Below are 19309 nucleotides of genomic sequence, written 5' to 3' on the forward strand. Positions count from 1 at the left end.
CATTGCAGATCTATCTAACGCAAAGAAACAAAGACAAAGAAGCAGCCAAAATGGGAAGGCAAAAAGGCCCCGGATGAAAAAACAAGACAATTCTCCATAAGAAGAATGAAATGAAGGGAGACAAGTAATTTATCAGATGGAGAGTTTAGAGTATCAGTTATAAGGATACTCAACAGCATGAAAAAAGACAGAAACAAAAGAAAGGACCAATCAGAAATAAAGACTGCAATATCTGAAATAAATAACATATTGGAAAGAATAGATAGTAGGTCAGATGAAGCACAGGATTCAATCAGTGATTTGGAAAAAAAGGGAGAAAAAATCACCCAAGCAGAGCCAGAAAAAAGAAAAGATATAAGGACAACTTAAGAGACCTTTGGGACAACATAAAACGTAACAACATTATTTTCACCTGTTATGTTGATTACTGAGAAAGAAGTATTGAAGTCTCCAACTATGCTTCTGGATTTTTGACAAGCGCGAAGGTAATTCAATAAGAAATTACAATTTTTTCAACAAATTGTTTTCGAACAATTAAACATTCAAATATACATATTCAAAAATACCTCAACATAAACCTCATACTTTATATAAAACAAACCCCTCAAAACAGATTATATCCCTAATAGTAAACTTTAAAACTATAAACAGTTTTTTAAAAAATGTCGAAGAAAATTTTCATGACCTGAAGTTAGCCAAAGAATTCTTAGAATTAGAATTTTCATGACCTGAAGTTAGCCAAAGAATTCTTTTGCCTGCCACCAAAAGCAAGATACATTAAAGACATAATCAATAAAACACACTTCACCAAAATCAAAGCCTTCTGCTCTGCAAACAACACCATTAAAAAATGAAAACAGAGGCTGCCGACAGGGGAAATAATATTCACAATACATGTATCAGACAAATAACTTGTACTCAAAATATATTGTATTCGTACAATTTTATATTAAGGAAAAAAATTTTAAGTGAGTAAATGATTTGAACAGATAGTTCACAAAAGAAGAAATACAAATGATGAACAAACATATAAAAAGATGTTCGGCATCACACTTTCAACTCACATAGTCAAAAGATGGACTTGTATTCAGAATATATAAAGACCCTGCAAACTTACCAGTAAGAGAACATAACCTAATTTTAAAATGTGCAAAACAGTTGGAAGTTATATGGATTGCAAATAGGCATATAAAAAATATTCAATGTTACTAGCATTATAAATTCAAATTAAAACCATGATAACAGTATACACTGATATGAATAGATGTGGTATATAATATTTAAAACACCAGTGTTGATGAGGATATAGAGCAACTAAAACTCTTATTGCTGCTGGTAAAAATGTAACACAGTACAACCACCCTGTAATACAGTTTAGCAGTTTCCCATAAAAAATAAAAATAAAAAAATAAATGTACGTTCATCATGTTTTACATCAACTCCTCATCTAGTCATTCACTAAAAAAAAAAGGAAAATTATGTTTGCATAAAATCTTGTACATGAATGTACAGCAACTACATTCATAATCACCAGATGTCCTTCAAGAAGAAGTAGAAAAATAAACATAAACAGTGTCACATCAATACAATGGAATATTACACAGTAAAAAGAATAAACTGTTGACTTGCTACAACTTGAATAAATCTCAAATGCATTAAGCTGTGGGAAGAGAATCAGTCTGAAAAACATATACTTGATTCATTCGTCCAACATTTTCAAAAGGATAAACCTTTAAACATTTAGTGCCAAAAAACGCACCAATGGCTGTCGGGTCCTAGGAATGGTCAGAGTGTAAATTCAAAGGGATAACATATGGCATTGTGGAGGACTGATGAATCTTTTCTGTGCCTTGTTTGTGGCAGTAGTTACATGAATCTATACATGTGTTAAGTTAAACATAACAAAGATAATTAGAAATACTTATATATTTGGAAACTAAGTAGTAGTATTCTAAATAATTCGTAAGTTAAAAGAAACGTTGCAATGAAAATTAGAAAATATTTTGAAATAAATTGTAATGAAAATATTCCATTCCAAACTTATGGTATGTACCTCAAGCTATGATAAGAGAAAAATTCATAACCTTAGATAAACATTAGGGGGAAAAAACTCAAAATAAGTAAGTTAAATATCCTTCTCAAGATGCTAGAAAATGAACAGCACATTAAGCCTAAAGAAACTAAAAAGAGAAAAAATAAGAATTAGAGGAATAATAAGGACTAATGGAAACAAACATATTGTCCAAAGAATCAACAAAGCCAGAGGTTGATTGGTTGTAAAAGCTAACTGATAAATTTCCAACAAGATTAAGAAAATAAGAGAGTAAGCACAAATAATTGATATTAGGTTGGCAAAAGCATTATTACCACACAATTAATAATACATACAAGAAATCTTGATAAAATATTATGAAAATTTTTATGTCAAGAAAAATGAATATTTACAGAAATGAACAAATTCCTAGTAGAAAATTGTAACTTACCAAAACTGACACACACAAAATCAAAATCTCACTAGTCCTATTATTGGAAAAATTATTTAACTATTAGAAAAATCAAATCCACAAAATAATCTTAATGTTAAGTGGCTTCATAAAGTGAAGTGTACCAAACAGTTACAGAATAACACAAAAGTTGCACACACTCTTCTACACTATAGAATCAAAGAAGTGTATTATTTAACTCTTGAAATGGAAAATAGATAGTGGAATACTGCTTAACAATATAAAGGAACAAACTGATACATGAACAACCTAAGGTTATCTCAACAGCAGTATGTAAAATGAAAAATGCTATATCTGATAGACTACGTACTGTATGATTACATTTATATAATATTGAGAAAAGGTAAAACTTTTCAGTTGGACAAGGGCTGTCAGTTGCAGGGAAAAACTACACATGGAGTATGAGGAAACTTTTCAGGGTGACAGAAATACTTCACATATCATGATGTGGTAAGAATCACATGACTATGTAGTTTGTCAAAACTCACAGAATTATATATCTAAGAAGTTATCTCAATAAATCTGAATGAAAGAAAAAACTAATATACAAAAGAAGTATACGAAAATTTCTAAAAAATAGTGTCAATGGTAAAAATTTTAAGCAGACACTGCTTTCTTAGCTTCAGAAGCACACATCTTGTGATATTTATCAGTGTAATTCCTTAGAGCTTAGTTTAAGCCTTGACAATTTTTCAAATTAGTTTACAGCTGCAAATTCACTGGACCTAACTAACACAATATTACTGACTGATGAATAAAGTTAAACATCTTCTGTTAAAAGAATAAATAATCTAATATTTACTTACAATTTGAGCAATTTCATGAGTGTATTTATACAAAAGCACTACTCTACTTTGGACAGCTTTGAAAGATAAAAGTATTTTTCTTGTACTCTTGTCTTTCCCCATTTTTCTTGCATAGACTTAATTTCTATGTAGTCACAATATACATTTTATCTATGGCTTATGAGGTCTGTCTGGAAAAAGTCCAGTCATTGTTAACGTCACAACAACGGTTTGTGCGGCATCGATGTAAACTGGCAGCCAAAAAGAGTGGACTGAAATGTGCACGTGTGAACAAAGATGACTTCACCATAATAATGGCGGGGGCAGGGGGGGCGCTGTAGATGCTGTTGAGTGAGCATGTGCACAGTGTGGCCATCACATTCAAAATGACTGAGTGAGTACAGCAAGAAATCTGCAACAAATTTTGCATTAAGCTTGAACATTCCTCTGTGGAAACTGTTTCAATGATTCAGAAGGCCACAGTTACTGGCAACTGATGACTGGCAGCTTCATCATGACAACACACCTGTTCATGCTTCACGTCTTGTGCGAAGTGTTTGGTAAAACATCAAATCACCCAGGTGACTCAGCCACCCTACAGCCCAGACTTGGCACCCTGTGACTCCTGGCTTTTCCAAAATTAAAATCACCTTTAAAAGGGAAGAGATTTCAGACCATCAATGAAATTCAGGAAAATAGGATGGTGCAGCGGATGGCGCAGCGGATGGCAACTGGGAGAAATGTGTGAGGTCCCAAGGTGAGACTACTTTGAAGGGGACTGAGGTGTCCTTGTCTAGGTATAATGTTTCTTGTATCTTCTTCAATAAATATATCTATTTTTCATATTACATGGCTGAATACTTTCTAAACAGACCTTGTATTCCAAATACATACTACTTTTTAAAATTTGATATTGACTATTTTCTTTTTCTACTGTGGAATGCCTTCTTTTATCCTTCTTTTTTATGAAAAAGATGCTATGGTTGCAACATGACTACCAAATTGATTTTCATGATCTACTTCCAGGTGGCCTGTCAAAGCTGGCATATCCATGGGGGTCAAAGGTTGCCATTTCAAAACCTCCTGTAGGAGCTCAGAAAGAATTAAAACAGCGGCACTCGTTGTATTTCCCTAACTGCACCTGCTGTGTTAGTGATCATCACATATGTAACAGCACTGAGAAAGTGCTTTGTGTTTATACCCACAAGGTCCAACCAATCTTGGAGATACATCCCAATCTGCCTGGAGGTATATGCCATCTCAGAACCCAAGGACCACATCCTTAGCACTAAAATGAAAAGCATTAATCCCAATGACACCATCTGGAGTTCTTTTATTATATACTTTCAGTGTCTTGAAATCTAAGATATGTTAACAACACCTATATGAATGGAATGTGTTACAACTTACTCTGTTTTAGTGGAAAAGTGTACCCTGTAACTACATCTATACAAAGAAACATATGTTATTCCTATCATCTTGCTATACACACTCCATTTAGTAGGATATTAAAAACGTTTAAACCAGCTGCTTTAAAACTATCTATAATAACACATTATAATATAAAAATAGATCATGAGGTAGATATCTATTTCCTAATCTTCGCTGTTTAATAAAGGAAGGTTAAGCTTCTGTTTCTCTATTTGCGCTGACCAAGATTTGTCTAACACAGCAACCATATATTATGGTTTATTCCAATCTGCTCTGTTTGGAAGATGCCACTCCAATAACCACTAGACTTGGAGGAAAGTTTGTGAGAATAAAACTAGACGTTTTAAAAAGACTGAACAGATTGCTTCCATGTGGATCAACATCATTCATATCTAAGATGCTTAAGGTGCTTTTACAATGAAATAAAAATTAGAACTATAGTAAGTAATTATAAAGAAGAGCTTAGCTTTTAGGGAAGCTGCTTTTTTATTTAGGAAGAAAAGACTTGGCTGACATCCTAAGTTTATGTTCTCCACTTTCCTGTAACCATATATGGAAATTTTAGCTTACAGAAGTCATATATAACCTAACTGATGGCAAACACCAAGCTCGTCAGAAAAAGACCTCTGTGGAATAGTATATGTAAGTCTCATAATCTGCCCTGCAACCACGCACCAAATCAACACAGTAGGTGATACCAATTAAGATCCCGAAATAAATTAGACTAGGCACAAAGAATCATCAATGAGGACTGGAATTTTAATCAGTACTAAAAATAGAAATCCTAGAAGTTACATTCATTTTTTTCACACAACTGATGCTAAATGATATTAATTGTAGCATGCTTGATGACATTCAAAGTACAAAAAAATTGTGGAAATTATGGAGACTTTGCAGGAGGTCATATACATACAATACAAGTGTGTACACATACATACTTAAACCAGGCATGCACAGTAGAAAAAAAGTTGGTTATCTTTCTAACATAGAGATTCAATTTTATCACTTTTAAATGCTTAAAAGCTAGATTTTATTATCTAGGAACAAATTCTAAAACTATCATTTATTTGTTTAGTCTACAAATATTTGAGTACTTGATATGATCCAAAGAAATATAATGTTGAGTAAGACACACAAGGTGTGTATAATCTGGCAATGAGACAGAAAATTACAAAGTTTTCTACTCAGATTAGGCACAGATACTATGGGCACTAAATGCAGGGCTTACTAGGGAGGGGTAGAGAATACTTCATGAAGTGACATCTACAACATCCACAGTGTGTTCCAAAATTAAACGCACCTGGCAGAAGAGGTCGAAAGGAAAGAATATTCCAGGTTGAGGGAATAGCCTTTAAAAAGATTCAAAAGTAAGAAAAAGTATAATAGCTGAGAAACTGGTAATCACAAGAATCATTAATGTAACTAATAAAAATAAAATAACTACCACATATTGAGAGCCTACTACCTACTACTACATAGCCTTCTTACACATACTGCTTCTAGTATTTATAGCTCTCCAATGATCATTATCCCCATTTTAGAGAAGAATAAAGGTAAGAGTCAAAAAGGATAACTTGCTCTGTCAGGAAAATCATTTAAATGACCGAGATGAACACAGAAGATCACTGGGAGTCCTGTCCAGGGTGCCTTTCCAAGTTTCTCAACCTTTCCACCTTTCTTTGTCTGAGATTTAATTCCACAAATTACAGATAATTGATAGTAATGCAAATGATTGTTTTTTACTGATAAGCAAATTAATTATATCCAGTGGAGTTGTAACTGATTTCCTTCCCCTATGTGGAAAAACGCAGCTCTGAATCTACTAAGCAATTCTGTGTCTCATATTCCTGGTAGTCTATACATGTGTGTACTCTTCTCCTTTGAGCTATTTGTAACATCTTGCTAATTATTATTAACTAATGAGTCTAAATAACACTTTTGATGTGTTTATGTGTACTTTTATGAGTCATGATTTACTTTTTTAGAAAAATTATCCTTTAACAGCCCCAAAGCACAATGAGTCAGAATTTGAAGGTCTATGTGGCTCTATAAGGTTCCTAAGACAAAGTTCCTTCCTTTACCCACAACTGACTTCTCTCCTTTTTCTCTTGAATGTCAATGACAACATAATGTTTGTAATGCCTCTTAAAAAGGGTCTCACCAAATTTTTTACAGGCAATATGATAAAACTTACTAAAAAGTCCAGCATGAGACTACTTTCATTCTCTCTCATTAACTTCTTTACATAACTGTAATTCCTCAGCCCCTGTAGAATGAAAAAGGAAAATAAAAGGTACCTTCTCTCATTCCAAGGCTTTTCACAGCCAGGCAACCACAAAAAGAGAGAATAAGAGTACAGCCCATGCCATGTAGTGCTGTCAAGCATAATTCAAATCAAATTCCACCAGGCAAACTCTAGGATAATTAAAATGTACTGATACAATAAATAAGACAAAGTTGGTGACTTGGGGTAGAGCTTATGAAGCCCTTGTTTCCTGCTTTTGCTGCATATTCTCTTTAATGTTAGATTACCTTTCTTGACCTTGTCTTTTTTAAAATCTTAGACTGTTTCTGTAGAACAAAACCAATACCTAGTGATAAATACGTGAAACTATACAATGGAAATTGAGTGGTAAATTTCACTGCAATATAAAATACTGAACAACATAATGGGCCAATGTTACGGTATCCATTCAATAAAAACTTTAATTTAAAAAGGAAGAAAAATCCAGTGCACACACTTATATAAAGATGTATTTGTTTACCTGCTTAATAAAATTGACAGCAGAGAGCTCCTTCTGCATGTTACAATGACACATGTTAAAGGTATACTTCCTTCGAACCAAACATTTACTCTTCACCACCGGTGAAAGGCAACAAGATCTCTTTACAATATCTCGTCTTTTTCAATAAATTTTGCATGAAAACATGTTATCCTGGCACAAAGTTGCCTGCTGTCACATTCGAAGTATGATAAATGTTTAATGAAAACAACACCACACAGCTTGGTGTCAGACAACAGCTATCACACAGCCCTGCTTTGATCCAAACAGACACTTAAAAGGGCTTCTAAGCATACTCTGCACCACAGAATTCTACAACCTATATGCAAATAAGGGTAAATTAGCATAAATGACTTCCTGCTGCATAAAGAAGTAAGAGGTAAGGAAAAATATGACAGGCTGTAAGAGTATGTAACTGCTGTCAAAACTCAAGGGTCCAGCATTCCCAAATCACAATATCTTTCGCCAAGCACTTGGTAAGAAAAATCTCATCAACAGGAATTTATTACACGAAACTCCACAACTGAAGACACTGGAGCATTGCCAAGGTCAAAGCCACAACTAACATATCTATAAAGTATGATTACTACATGGTACTGGACTTCTTATACACTTATATACTTATACTGCTTTTAATACCTATAGCTTTTGAAATATCATTATTCCCATTTAACAGAAGAACAAATTAAGACTCAAAGAGAATAATTTGTCCTGTAACAAAAAAATTGTGAATAACTAAAAATGAGCAAAAATTGTTATTTTTGCAGAGTAACTTTCCCCAAATGTAAACACCTTAACACACTTTTTAAAAAGATACACAATTCAAAATAGCTACATGTTTATTGGTAGCAATTCCTATGAACAAGTGTGTTACCTCTGTTGATATTCTTTCTGTGTTTATAGTCTATAAAGATATATCTAAAATAGTTGCAATATAACTAATATTACTTCTATTTACATTGCATAGAAAACATTTTTTTACTTTATTGTTAGTGTTTAACAACATCCCCTTTACTTTGTCCACTTTTTCCCAGCCCTCGCCTCGTCTTCTCTCTGGCCTTCACTACACTGGTCTGTGTCTATGGGTTATGCATATAGGTTCATTGGCTAATCCCTCCACCTTCTTTCATCCAGGCCCCAGAAACCCCACCCCCTCTGACAGCTGTCAGTGTGTTCCATGTATCCATGCCTCTGATTCTAACTTTGTTGTCAGTTTATAGTCAATTCTTTTTTTTAAGATTTTATTTATTTATCTTTAGAGGGGAAGGAGAGAGGGAGAGAAACATCAATGTATGGTTGCCTCTAGTGTGTCCCTTGCTGGGAACTGTCCTGCAACTCCGGCATGTGCCCTGACTGGGAATTGAACTGTGATCCTCTGGTTCTCAGGCCTGTGCTCAATCCACTGAGCTACACCAGCCAGGGCTATAAGTCAATTCTTAATGAAAGATTTTATAAATAGGTAAATACAGGCTGTGGGCTATATTTGAAGCCCAATTTTGCTGCTATCCCAGTGACTTCTATATATATTCTGAGATAGCAAAGGCCTAAAATACAGCCCTAATATTTAGGCCTTCTCCTTAAATATATACACCCCTCCCTCTCCAATACCCAGCAAAAAGAACTATGGTACTTCAGTTGTCGGGATATGGGTATGTATGTCCAGCGACAAGCTGGGATGAATTCATACCTCTCTCCAAAATTACAAAGCTTCAGAAAGTTATAAAGGAAGAGAAGTATAAACTCAACTGTCTGAGCAAAATATTCCAGAAGTGTTGATGGGTACATTTCTCAAAACAGCTACTAAAAAGTTAATATTGGAATAATAAAAGTAAAGGCTTCTCATAGTAGCAAATCAGGAAGGAGAAAAAACTTTGGGAATGAATACTAAATTAGCTTCCTTATGAATTTCAAAGTTACTCAAATTAAGAAAGCATTTTACTAGGTAACCACAGCTTTAAAACCAAATTTTCCTAACTGGTGACTTAAATAATGATTAAAAATAGATTTAAATCAAATCCATTCTTAAGGATGACATTATGATTTAAAGTAAATAGTGGAATGTCACTGGTGGCACTGACATAGTTATTCACAACTATTTAAATAAGTCTCTAAAATATATAGTAGTCAACTACACTTTATGGAGTTTGATCAAAATATTACTAAAGAACATCCAAAAACGTGACAATCCAGAAGACCCAGATGGGGTGTACAATGTTCACAATCATCAACTATGTTGACATTATGAGATACCATGATGAATTTCCTATTTCTGATTTTGACGCTTAATAAAAATTTGCTTAACAAAATCACATCACGCGTCCAATTTTAACATAATAACCCTATTTATAACATTTGTTTTCATGTTGCATAGGTGAGTCCCCATAAAAGAAATTGCCTAACAATATGGTAAATATTTAAGTTTTTAAAACTTGGGGGAAAACTAGTAAAAACAAGACAGATAAGTATAATTGTTTAAAAGATAAAATTTTCTTAGAAATCAAAATTTATAAATGTAAATCATTAAGAATTAAAGTCATTAAAGCTTCTTGATAGAATCTAAGATAAGAATCAGTGTCTTTCTTATATTAACCATTCACATACTATTCAAAGGCAAGACATCTTTTAGTCCCTACAAACTCCTGATACCCTTTATGTTAGCTCTCCCTTATTCGGCAGATAAATACAATGAATAGATCAATTTATTACATTATAAGACAAATTCTAATTATAATCGTTCAAAAGTTCCAGTAATTTTCAGAACTGCACTTAATTAGCTACTACTTATAAAGGCTTTTCAGAATTACTAATTCCATTTTTTTCTCAAAAGTTTAATAAAAAGCTCTTCCTCATTATTTAGGCAACCCTGCTTGAGCATTGCTTTCTCTCCCATTTTTATTTCTCCCAATTTATAAAGCACTCCTTCTTCATTACTGTAGTTACTCTCCTTGAGTTCTACTTTATAAATGCATGCTTTATGTTCTACCAATAGTGATATTGATATCTTCAAACTGGTTTGATAAAAACAAAGATTGTTACGTATAAGAAGCAGAAGCATATGGGTTGTTATTTTCTCTTACAGGAGGAAGAATCTACATTACACAGCACAAGATAAATACTACTTACTGGATTGTACAATCCTAAAAAAGTCCTAATCAAATTGTGTGTAAATCTTTTTATTTTTTCTCTACCTACATGTGTTCTTTTTTTAATACCATTTGGAAAGAGACAGCTCATAAAACCATCATAGAAATAAATTTAACAAAGGCCTAAAAATTTGTAGGTTTATTAAATAAAATTAAATATAATTCTAAATAAACAGATGAAAGCTGATATGGGAATATAAAGGGAAAAAAAGAGAAGGAGAAAAGAAGGAAACTTATTAATGACAAATTTCCGGCCTGAAAAGAGAAAAATAAGGCACAGAAAATTCCTTTGGGTCCCTAATTATTTTCAAGGAAAGTTCCAGCGGTAGTGCACCACTTAATCCGAAACACTAGTGCCCATCATCGGTGGTTCTGTGTCACCACAAAAGTGAGGACAGTGCACGACTACGGAGCAAAGGGCCTGCGGTCAGGGAATTCAAATCAGATGACTGCCATTTACTAGCTCTATGCCCACAAACATTCATCTGAAGAAATAGGGTAATAAAAGCACCTATTTCATGAGGTTGTTATAAAAATTAAATGAGATAATGCATGTCAATTGCTTAGCAAAATTCCTTGATACTTAGAAAATGTATTTAAATGCTAGATGCTTATTATTACTATGTCCACTGGGAGTAAATCATTTTGTTCATACCTCATAAAGTAACGATCATATCACTACTCTATTTGTAACTTCAGTGACTTCTGCCTGCCTTTAGAATTATCTCTAAATTCCTTGTCATATCTTATATTACAATATCATCTCTCTTCATTATTTCTCTTCTACTCTAAACCAAGCTCCATTAAGTTTCAGACAAGCCAAGACCTTGTTTGCCTCCCAGTCTTTCCATATGAAGTTTATTTTGCATGCAATATTCTTTCCTCTCTCTTCCTTCCTTCAACGTATAAACATCCCCTCTTTTTGAGAGCCCCTCCCTGACATGTTGACTAGTCTAGGCAACCAACTTAACGTGCATGGAAATATCTTCCAACCAGACTGCATCAGGACTGGAAAGCCAACATGCTGAAACCGCCCTGGTGGAATGATAAAAAGGGCCTGGGTCTGCTTATCTCCAAATTACAGGGTCTGGCAAGAATAACACCCTTTTTATTATAAAATCGCTTATTACAAAATCATAAGCATGTAATTCTGTAACATAACGGTATCACACTCAAGTACGTCACATGACATCTTAGGTGAAATGTTTAAATTAAAAATATAAATTATACTCCCATATTATTACCTTACAAACCACACTCAACCAGGCTTTACTTCTGCCAGACTCTGTATTTGGTATATTAGCAATAAATGTACCAAATACTTATGTGTAAACCAGATGTTGACAAGCTACAACCCTTGGGCCAAATCTAGACAACTGTCTGTTTTGGTAAGTAGATTTTATTGGAACAGAACCATGTGGTTCATTTAGTACTATCTATGGCTGCTTTTCTGATAAAAGGGCAGAGTTCAATAGTTGCAATAGAGACATGTGGCCCAGGAAGCCTACATTAGTTACCACCTTGCACTTTACAAAAAACATTGCTGTCCCTGATTTAAGCTACTGTTAGTCAGGTTTTGTCATTTATGGCCAAAGCAGCCTAACTTCCATGATGTCACTGTAGATACTCACATATCTTTTATTCTATATATGTTTATTTATTCCACCTTGATGAAATCCCCAAGTAGGTTACCAAACAGTAGTTGACAAACAGAAGGCATTTAAACATTGTTGACTGAACAAGTGAACAAAAGAATGAATGAGCATATCTAATCAATCATCAATAAATATTCATTAATAACTAACATGTACTTTAGGTATTCAGAGTGATACAAGATATAAGTCCTGGTTGGTGTGGCTCAATGGATTGAGTGCTGGTCTGTGAATCAAAATGTCACTAATTCAATTCCCAGTCAGGGCACATGCCTGGGTTGCAGGCCAACTCCCCAGTTGGGGGAGTGCAAGAGGCAACCAATTGATGTATCTCTCAAACATCAATGTTTCTCTTCATCTATTTCTCCCTCCCTTCCCCTCTCTCTAAAAATAAGTAAAATCTTAGAAAAAGGAATTAAGACACATTCTCTATTCTAAACGGCTTAAAAATCAGGTTTAAGAAATAAACACATAAGCTTTAAAAAAAGATACATTATTTTTGAAGCAAAGCATGGTGCATCTGTACATATAAAAATACTACTATATTAAATGTATACACTAACCCCCTCAAAAAAAGAATCCTGATTCCACACCATACCAAAAGGTAGGAACTTGTGTGTCCTCTACACTAACTAGGAGAGAGGGAACCTTGACATAGCACTACCCTGTAGACCACACCCTGTGGTCTACTAAAATCATGGAGATGAGCAAATCAGGCTGCTCACAGCTTTTGGCATTGGTACCCAGTGCCCTTCAACTGACAGCTCTTGTTTTGACCTTGTTCACTCCCTTTGCTGAGATGCACGAAATAATGACAAGCACATCATTATTGTCTTGTGAACCTGTTATTCTGGAACCAGTCCCTAGAACACAATCAACTCTGAGTGAAAAAGTAGTCTAATGTGTAAAGCTGGCCCCAAACCTGAAGACTAATGTAACCATCGCCACACGAAAACCTTTCCAGAAACCACCTGACCTCCATTTTTCATTCATGCTCTAACTTTTCTTACCTTTAAAATTTGTAAAATAATACTTCATATAATACTAATTTATTTTATAGTGTGCAAAAAAAAGTTGGTGAGATGGAAAACAAAAATTTAATGACCACTAAAAACCATAAGTTATACATCTTGTAGTCACGTGATATCTAAAGTGTAAATAAAAAGAAAAAAAAGGAACAAAAAAGCAAGACAGGTCCTTGATTGACATAATTTATGCATCCTTTTAGTCCATATTTTCCAGTTTCACAAACCTACTCAACACCCCCTCTTCAAATCTATCATCATCCCAACTTTCTCCCTTTATCAACAGATTTCCCCCACGCTCTCTCTGGTCCTCATACTATTCTACCAGCTCTGTTTGACTTAGTCTCCCCATCCTTATGGCCAGATATCCAAACCTATCCCCTCCTCCATAACATTCAAGCATCCTTAAAAGTACAAATGGGCAGAATTCAGAATTTTGCAGGATTACAACAGCTCTACTTGTATTAACGGTTGTAGGGTGATCAAGAGAAAGAAAATTAGATAGCAATGTTATTCCTCTTTCATAATCCACCATAAATTTATTATTTCAACAAACACTTAAAAGCCAATGATCTAGGCAGGTTTGTATACTATCACTGTAAATCTGGAAATACAAAATAAACACACAGAGAACTGGGAAAAGAGAAGAGATCCATATCCTTTACTAAACTTAATTATTCATAGACTCAAGACCTCAAGAAACCATATCCAAGATCCCAGTAAGCTCTTCAATTTCACACTGAAATCTGATTGGTACACTAAAAGTGAACACGTTTAATGGAAGTATTAAAAGTGAACATATGTAAGGTGTTAAAGGACTGACAAAAGAGGATAAATTCCAAAATGTTTTACTTCATAGAATAAAATACCCCAATGTCAGTTATGAATAAAACAAGTAAGAAGGTGTAATTTAAGCTACTAGCCATACCTTATTTAACAGCCTCTAATAAATAGTTATAAGTGAACTTCACCCTGCAAATGGACAGAGCTAGACTGTTTCAATAATATCAATTCCAGAGAAAATAAATTCCAGGTCTTCTATGCACATACATTCACTCTAATACACAGATACCCCTTAATACTGTCCCAGTTCCCATTTTACACTGAAAGAGACCTAACCAATAGTAAATGTTCCTTCCCTTTGTTTCACCTTTAATCTTTTCCTTAAACATCTTTACAATACCATAATAGACACATTTAATCATTAAACAGTCTTCAAATTTTAAATTCATATTCATGATAACAGCAATCAAATGTAAAACTTTCCTAAAGAATTTTGTAAGTTTTTCTTTACTGACATACTAAGCTTTGACAGAGCCATTTATTTTGTATTTCCAAGATTTGTTACCTAAGCATTAAATACAAATAGGAATAGAAAACAGTAAAAACTTGAGATAACTACTTTGATTTACTCTTTCCTCTTTCTCCTTTGTATGCTCCTCTTTTTTCCATCTAAGTAACACTTCCAAGAATGAAAATTTAGTCTGAACACTGCCATGAAACAATTGAGTCATCAATGCTTACTTAGGATTTGCTGAATGTTCAGCAAATACCAACTTACCCACGTTTGATGCTGTATAACTCCTTGTCTTTGCCTTTATCCTTCTCCTTCCCTCTTTTCTCCTTCTCTCTGCCTTTACACCGTTCTCTGTCCCGAGATCGACTACGGGTTCTTCTGTGACTGGACCTTTCACTGCTTCGACTATGGGAGCGTGGACGAGGTCTTGATCTGGACCTACAGTAAATAGGTTTTATTAACTACGTTTAGTGTGTATTTGGCATGAAATACTGAAATGATGAAATGAAATTTCATCACTTCTGTTCTGAGGACAAACCAAGCCTGTGTCATGCAGGACAGCTATTAACTCCAATTAAAAAAAAAAAAAAAGTCCAGTCTGAAAAACCAAAAGACTCAGGATAACCAGAACAAAAGAAAAACAAGGTGGGAATTTTGGAAAGGAGTCAGAGGAGGGAGCTAAAATCCTTTATGTGAAGTCTATTCAAATCTCTGGCTGAATCCTACACAGTGCATATAAATGGCAGACTCCAAACAGGTAAGGTAAAAAAAAAAATTGAACTAAAATTTCAATTGCACCCCAAAGACAGGATTTTTACAATTTTAATTTAACTAAGTTAATTTTCTGCTAACACAAATAAGTAAACAAAAAATCAATATTCTTCAGAGGAATATAATGGAATCCAGAGTAGAATGGAACCTCAGTCCTTGAATTTAATTTATTCTGGAAGGATGTTTGAGAAGCAATTGGTTCAAAAATTGAATCATACAGTCAACTGATCATACAAGTATCAGCCTGAAAGGGTTGTCAGGTTGAGAACCGAAATTCTGTTCATCGACTGAACATATTTTCCATGAAAAACTTGGTCCAAAACTGAACTGTTTGAGATGAGAGACATTTGAGAACCAAGGTTTGACCATATTCATAATGTGACTACTAGATACACAAGAAAACATTAAAAATGTGACCCAGTCTCAAGAAAATACACAGTTACTGGAGACCAACACTGAGAGGAACCAGATGCTGGAATTAGCAAGCAAAGATTTTAAAGTAGTAAATGCAACTATGCTTATAATGAATATAAAGCTAATAAATCTCAGCAGAAAAACTAGAAAATGAAAAACAGAAGTTCTGCAACTAAAAACACACAATATTTGAAATTAAAATTATGCTAAATAATGTCCTGGCTGGTGTGGCTCAGTAGATTGAGTGCCAGCCTGCAATCCAAAGGGGGCAGTTCAATTCCCAGTGGGGGCACATGCCTGGGTTGTGGGCTAGGTCCCAAATGGGGGAGAGGAGTGCATGAAAGACAACCATATATTGATGTTTTTCTCCCTCTCCTTCTTCCTCTCTTCCCCTCTATCTAAAAATTAATAAAGTTAAAAAATAAAATAAAATTATGCTAAATAAGATTTAAAGTATACTGTTAACAACAAAGAAAAGAATCTGTGTACTTAAAAATCAATCAATTGAAATTATCCAATATGAAGAACAGAGAAGAAATGATTGCTAACAATTAAAAAAAAACATATCCTCTGGGATCTGGTTGACAATATTTAAGTGTGTCAAAAATGTTTATTTAAACCCAGAAGTAGAAAAAACAATGAGACTGAAAGTAAGTTTTTAAGTAGCAGTCAAAATTTCCCCAACTTTAGTGAAAGGCAAATGTAGATATTCTGGAAGTTCAGTGAACTCCAAGGCAAATATGAAGACCATGACTAGTAACACCATAGTTGAAGTGATGAAACAAAAAGTAAAGAGAAATACTGAAACTACTCCGGGGGAAAAAACCCAACATATTACATTTTGAACAGCAATAATGAATTACTGCTGGCTTCTCATCAGAAACAATGGAGACGAAAAGAGAGTGGAACAAAATTCTTAACGTGGTAAAAGAAAAAAAAATCAACCCCAAATTTTATAACCAGCAAAAATATACCTCAAAAATCCAAGTAAAAGTAAGACATTTTTGAGATAAAGGAAAAGTAAAATACAATCATCAACAGTAGTTCTGCAATTACAATAGATACTAAAGTTCTTCAAGTTAAAGAAAATGATAACATAAAAACTTGGATCTTTAGGATGGAATGGTAAATACATGAGTAAATATTAACTACTCTTAAATTATTTAAAACACATATGTATTAATGCTTAAAGTAAAATTTATAATGTCTTACTGAAGGGTTATAATGAAGGTAGATATAATATATACAACTTCTACAGAATAAAGTATGGTAAATACTTTATTTAGGTAAATGGACCTATATAGTTATAAGGTTTCTACATTTCATTCAAGGGCATATATGAAATCCTTACAGTAGTCACTTGAAAAAATGCAAATAAGTATAGTTAAAAATTTTTTAATGAACAAAAGATAATTATTTAAAATATTCATTAATCCAAAAGGAGACTGGAAAGGATATACAAAAAATATCTCCAAAACATTTAGAGGCTCACACATATAACAAATAATAAAATGGTAGAAGTAAATCTAAACATATCCATCAATAAATAATTAATGAACTAAATACTTTAATTAAAAAACAGAGCTTGTTCAAATGAATTAAAAAGCCGTACACAATTATATGCTGTCTAAGAGATATATACTTTAAATATACAGCCACAGATAAGTTGAAAGTAAATGTCTAAAAATAGATATATCATACAAACAGTAAACAGAGGGAGGCTGGAATGAATATATTAATATTAGATAAACTAAAAGTATTACCAGAAATACAATGGATACTTCATGATAATCAAAGGATCAATTCACAAGTAAAAATCACACAAAATATGTTTATCTGCCCACAACAGAATTAAATTAGAATTCAGTTAACAATAAAACATCTAGAAAAAATACCAACTATATAAAAATTACATAATATACTTCTAAATAATTCTTGGACCAGTAAAACATCACTATAAAAATGCCCTGGCTGGTGTGGCTCAGTGGGTTGAGCGCGGGCCTGCGAACCACATGATCGCAGTTCGATTCCCAGTCAGGGCACATGCCTGGGTTGCAGGCCAACTCCCAGCAGGGGACTCACGAGAGGCAACCATACATTGATACTTCTCTTCTTCTCTCCTTCCCTTCCCCTCTAAAGATAAGTAAATAAAATCTTTTTAAAAATCACTATAAAAATGAAAAAAATTTAAACTAAATAACAAGAAAATACAGTATGAGAGAATTTGTCGGATGCAGCCATATTTAGCAGTGAAATTCAGAGCTTTAAATGTTTATATTAGAAAACAAGAAAGGTCCAAATAATCAATTACCTATGGTTCCACATTAACAAACTAGAAAAGAAGAGCAAAGTAAACACAAGGTAGGTAGAAGGAAGGTAAGAAAAATCAATGGAATGAAGAGCAATAAAGAAACTTAACAAAGCCAAAATCTGGTTCTCTGAGAATATCAACAAATTTCATAAATCTCTAGCTAGACTGATCATGCAAAAAAGAAAAGAGCAAGCACAAATTACAAAAATTAAGAATGTGGGCGACAGGAAGATCACATGAACTAGGCTTGTGTACTTAGGATGTATATTGGTCTTGAAGAGAACTGCATGGGTTTCAGTGGTAGTAATGTTGGTCCTCCTTCATCCCCAACTGGTTCACTCAGTAAATGAAGAGTGATACTGTATCATGAGATCATAACCTTCCTTTTTAATATATGACTTTGAGAAGTTACAATATTTATTGCTAGGAATGCCAATATGGGCTTACTAATTTATAAAAATTAAATTTTCATCATTTTTTCTTTATATTTGACTACTCCCTCTTTTATTTCTGACACATGATTCCTTTCCACATAAAGTAAAGTTTAAATAAACATAAAAACAAACTCACAGATACAGACAACAGAGAAGGGAAGGATGTTTGGGGCAGGACAAAGGGGATAAAAGGTATAAAATATGTGATGACACAAGGAGACTAGACTTCAGGTGGTGAGCACACAACAAAGTATACAAATGTCATATTATACATGTGTATGCCTGAAATTTACATGTTATTAACCAATGTTATTCCAATTAATTTGAAAAAATTTTAATTTATCATAATTTATTGCTCCCACAGATGTTAACTTATTCATTTACAATTAAATCTTCTATTATATGAAGATATGTTAAAAATTTAGCAAATTATTCTAAAATCTTTGAATAATTATCCACAATTTGAAGTTTTCTGATGAAAAGAAAGTAATAATAATAAAAATGAAGGGTGTCTTTTTTGTGAAAACCTCAACCACTATATATAAATTACATGTATGAGTATATATACATACAATATATTATCTTAATTTGGTTCTAAATTGTTTGGATCTAAATACAGGGCCCAGCACAAATAATGCCCCTTACTTTACAAAATCATAAGCATTTTCACTTAACTAGTGAAAATGTAGAGTTCAAAACACAAATTAGTTATTATTAAATAAATAATAACTTATTTAACTTATTAAATAAGTAAATGTA

At 33.4% G+C, this 19309-nt stretch overlaps 1 protein-coding gene across 3 annotated transcripts in view; it reads right to left on the minus strand.

Annotated features, from left to right (window-relative positions):
- Positions 1-19309, minus strand: part of RSRC1 (arginine and serine rich coiled-coil 1) — a 322201-nt gene that overhangs the window by 223545 nt on the left and 79347 nt on the right. For all 3 annotated transcript variants that reach the window (XM_037046661.1, XM_037046660.1, XM_037046662.1), the window contains one exon: positions 14885-15058. In XM_037046661.1, coding sequence (XP_036902556.1) covers positions 14885-15058 — 174 coding nt within the window. The remainder of the gene's footprint in view (positions 1-14884; positions 15059-19309) is intronic.

The sequence above is a fragment of the Sturnira hondurensis genome, unplaced genomic scaffold (assembly GCF_014824575.4).
Source record: "Sturnira hondurensis isolate 20B ecotype Veracruz unplaced genomic scaffold, ASM1482457v3 Scaffold0005279, whole genome shotgun sequence".
In the NCBI taxonomy this organism is placed as follows: domain Eukaryota; kingdom Metazoa; phylum Chordata; class Mammalia; order Chiroptera; family Phyllostomidae; genus Sturnira; species Sturnira hondurensis.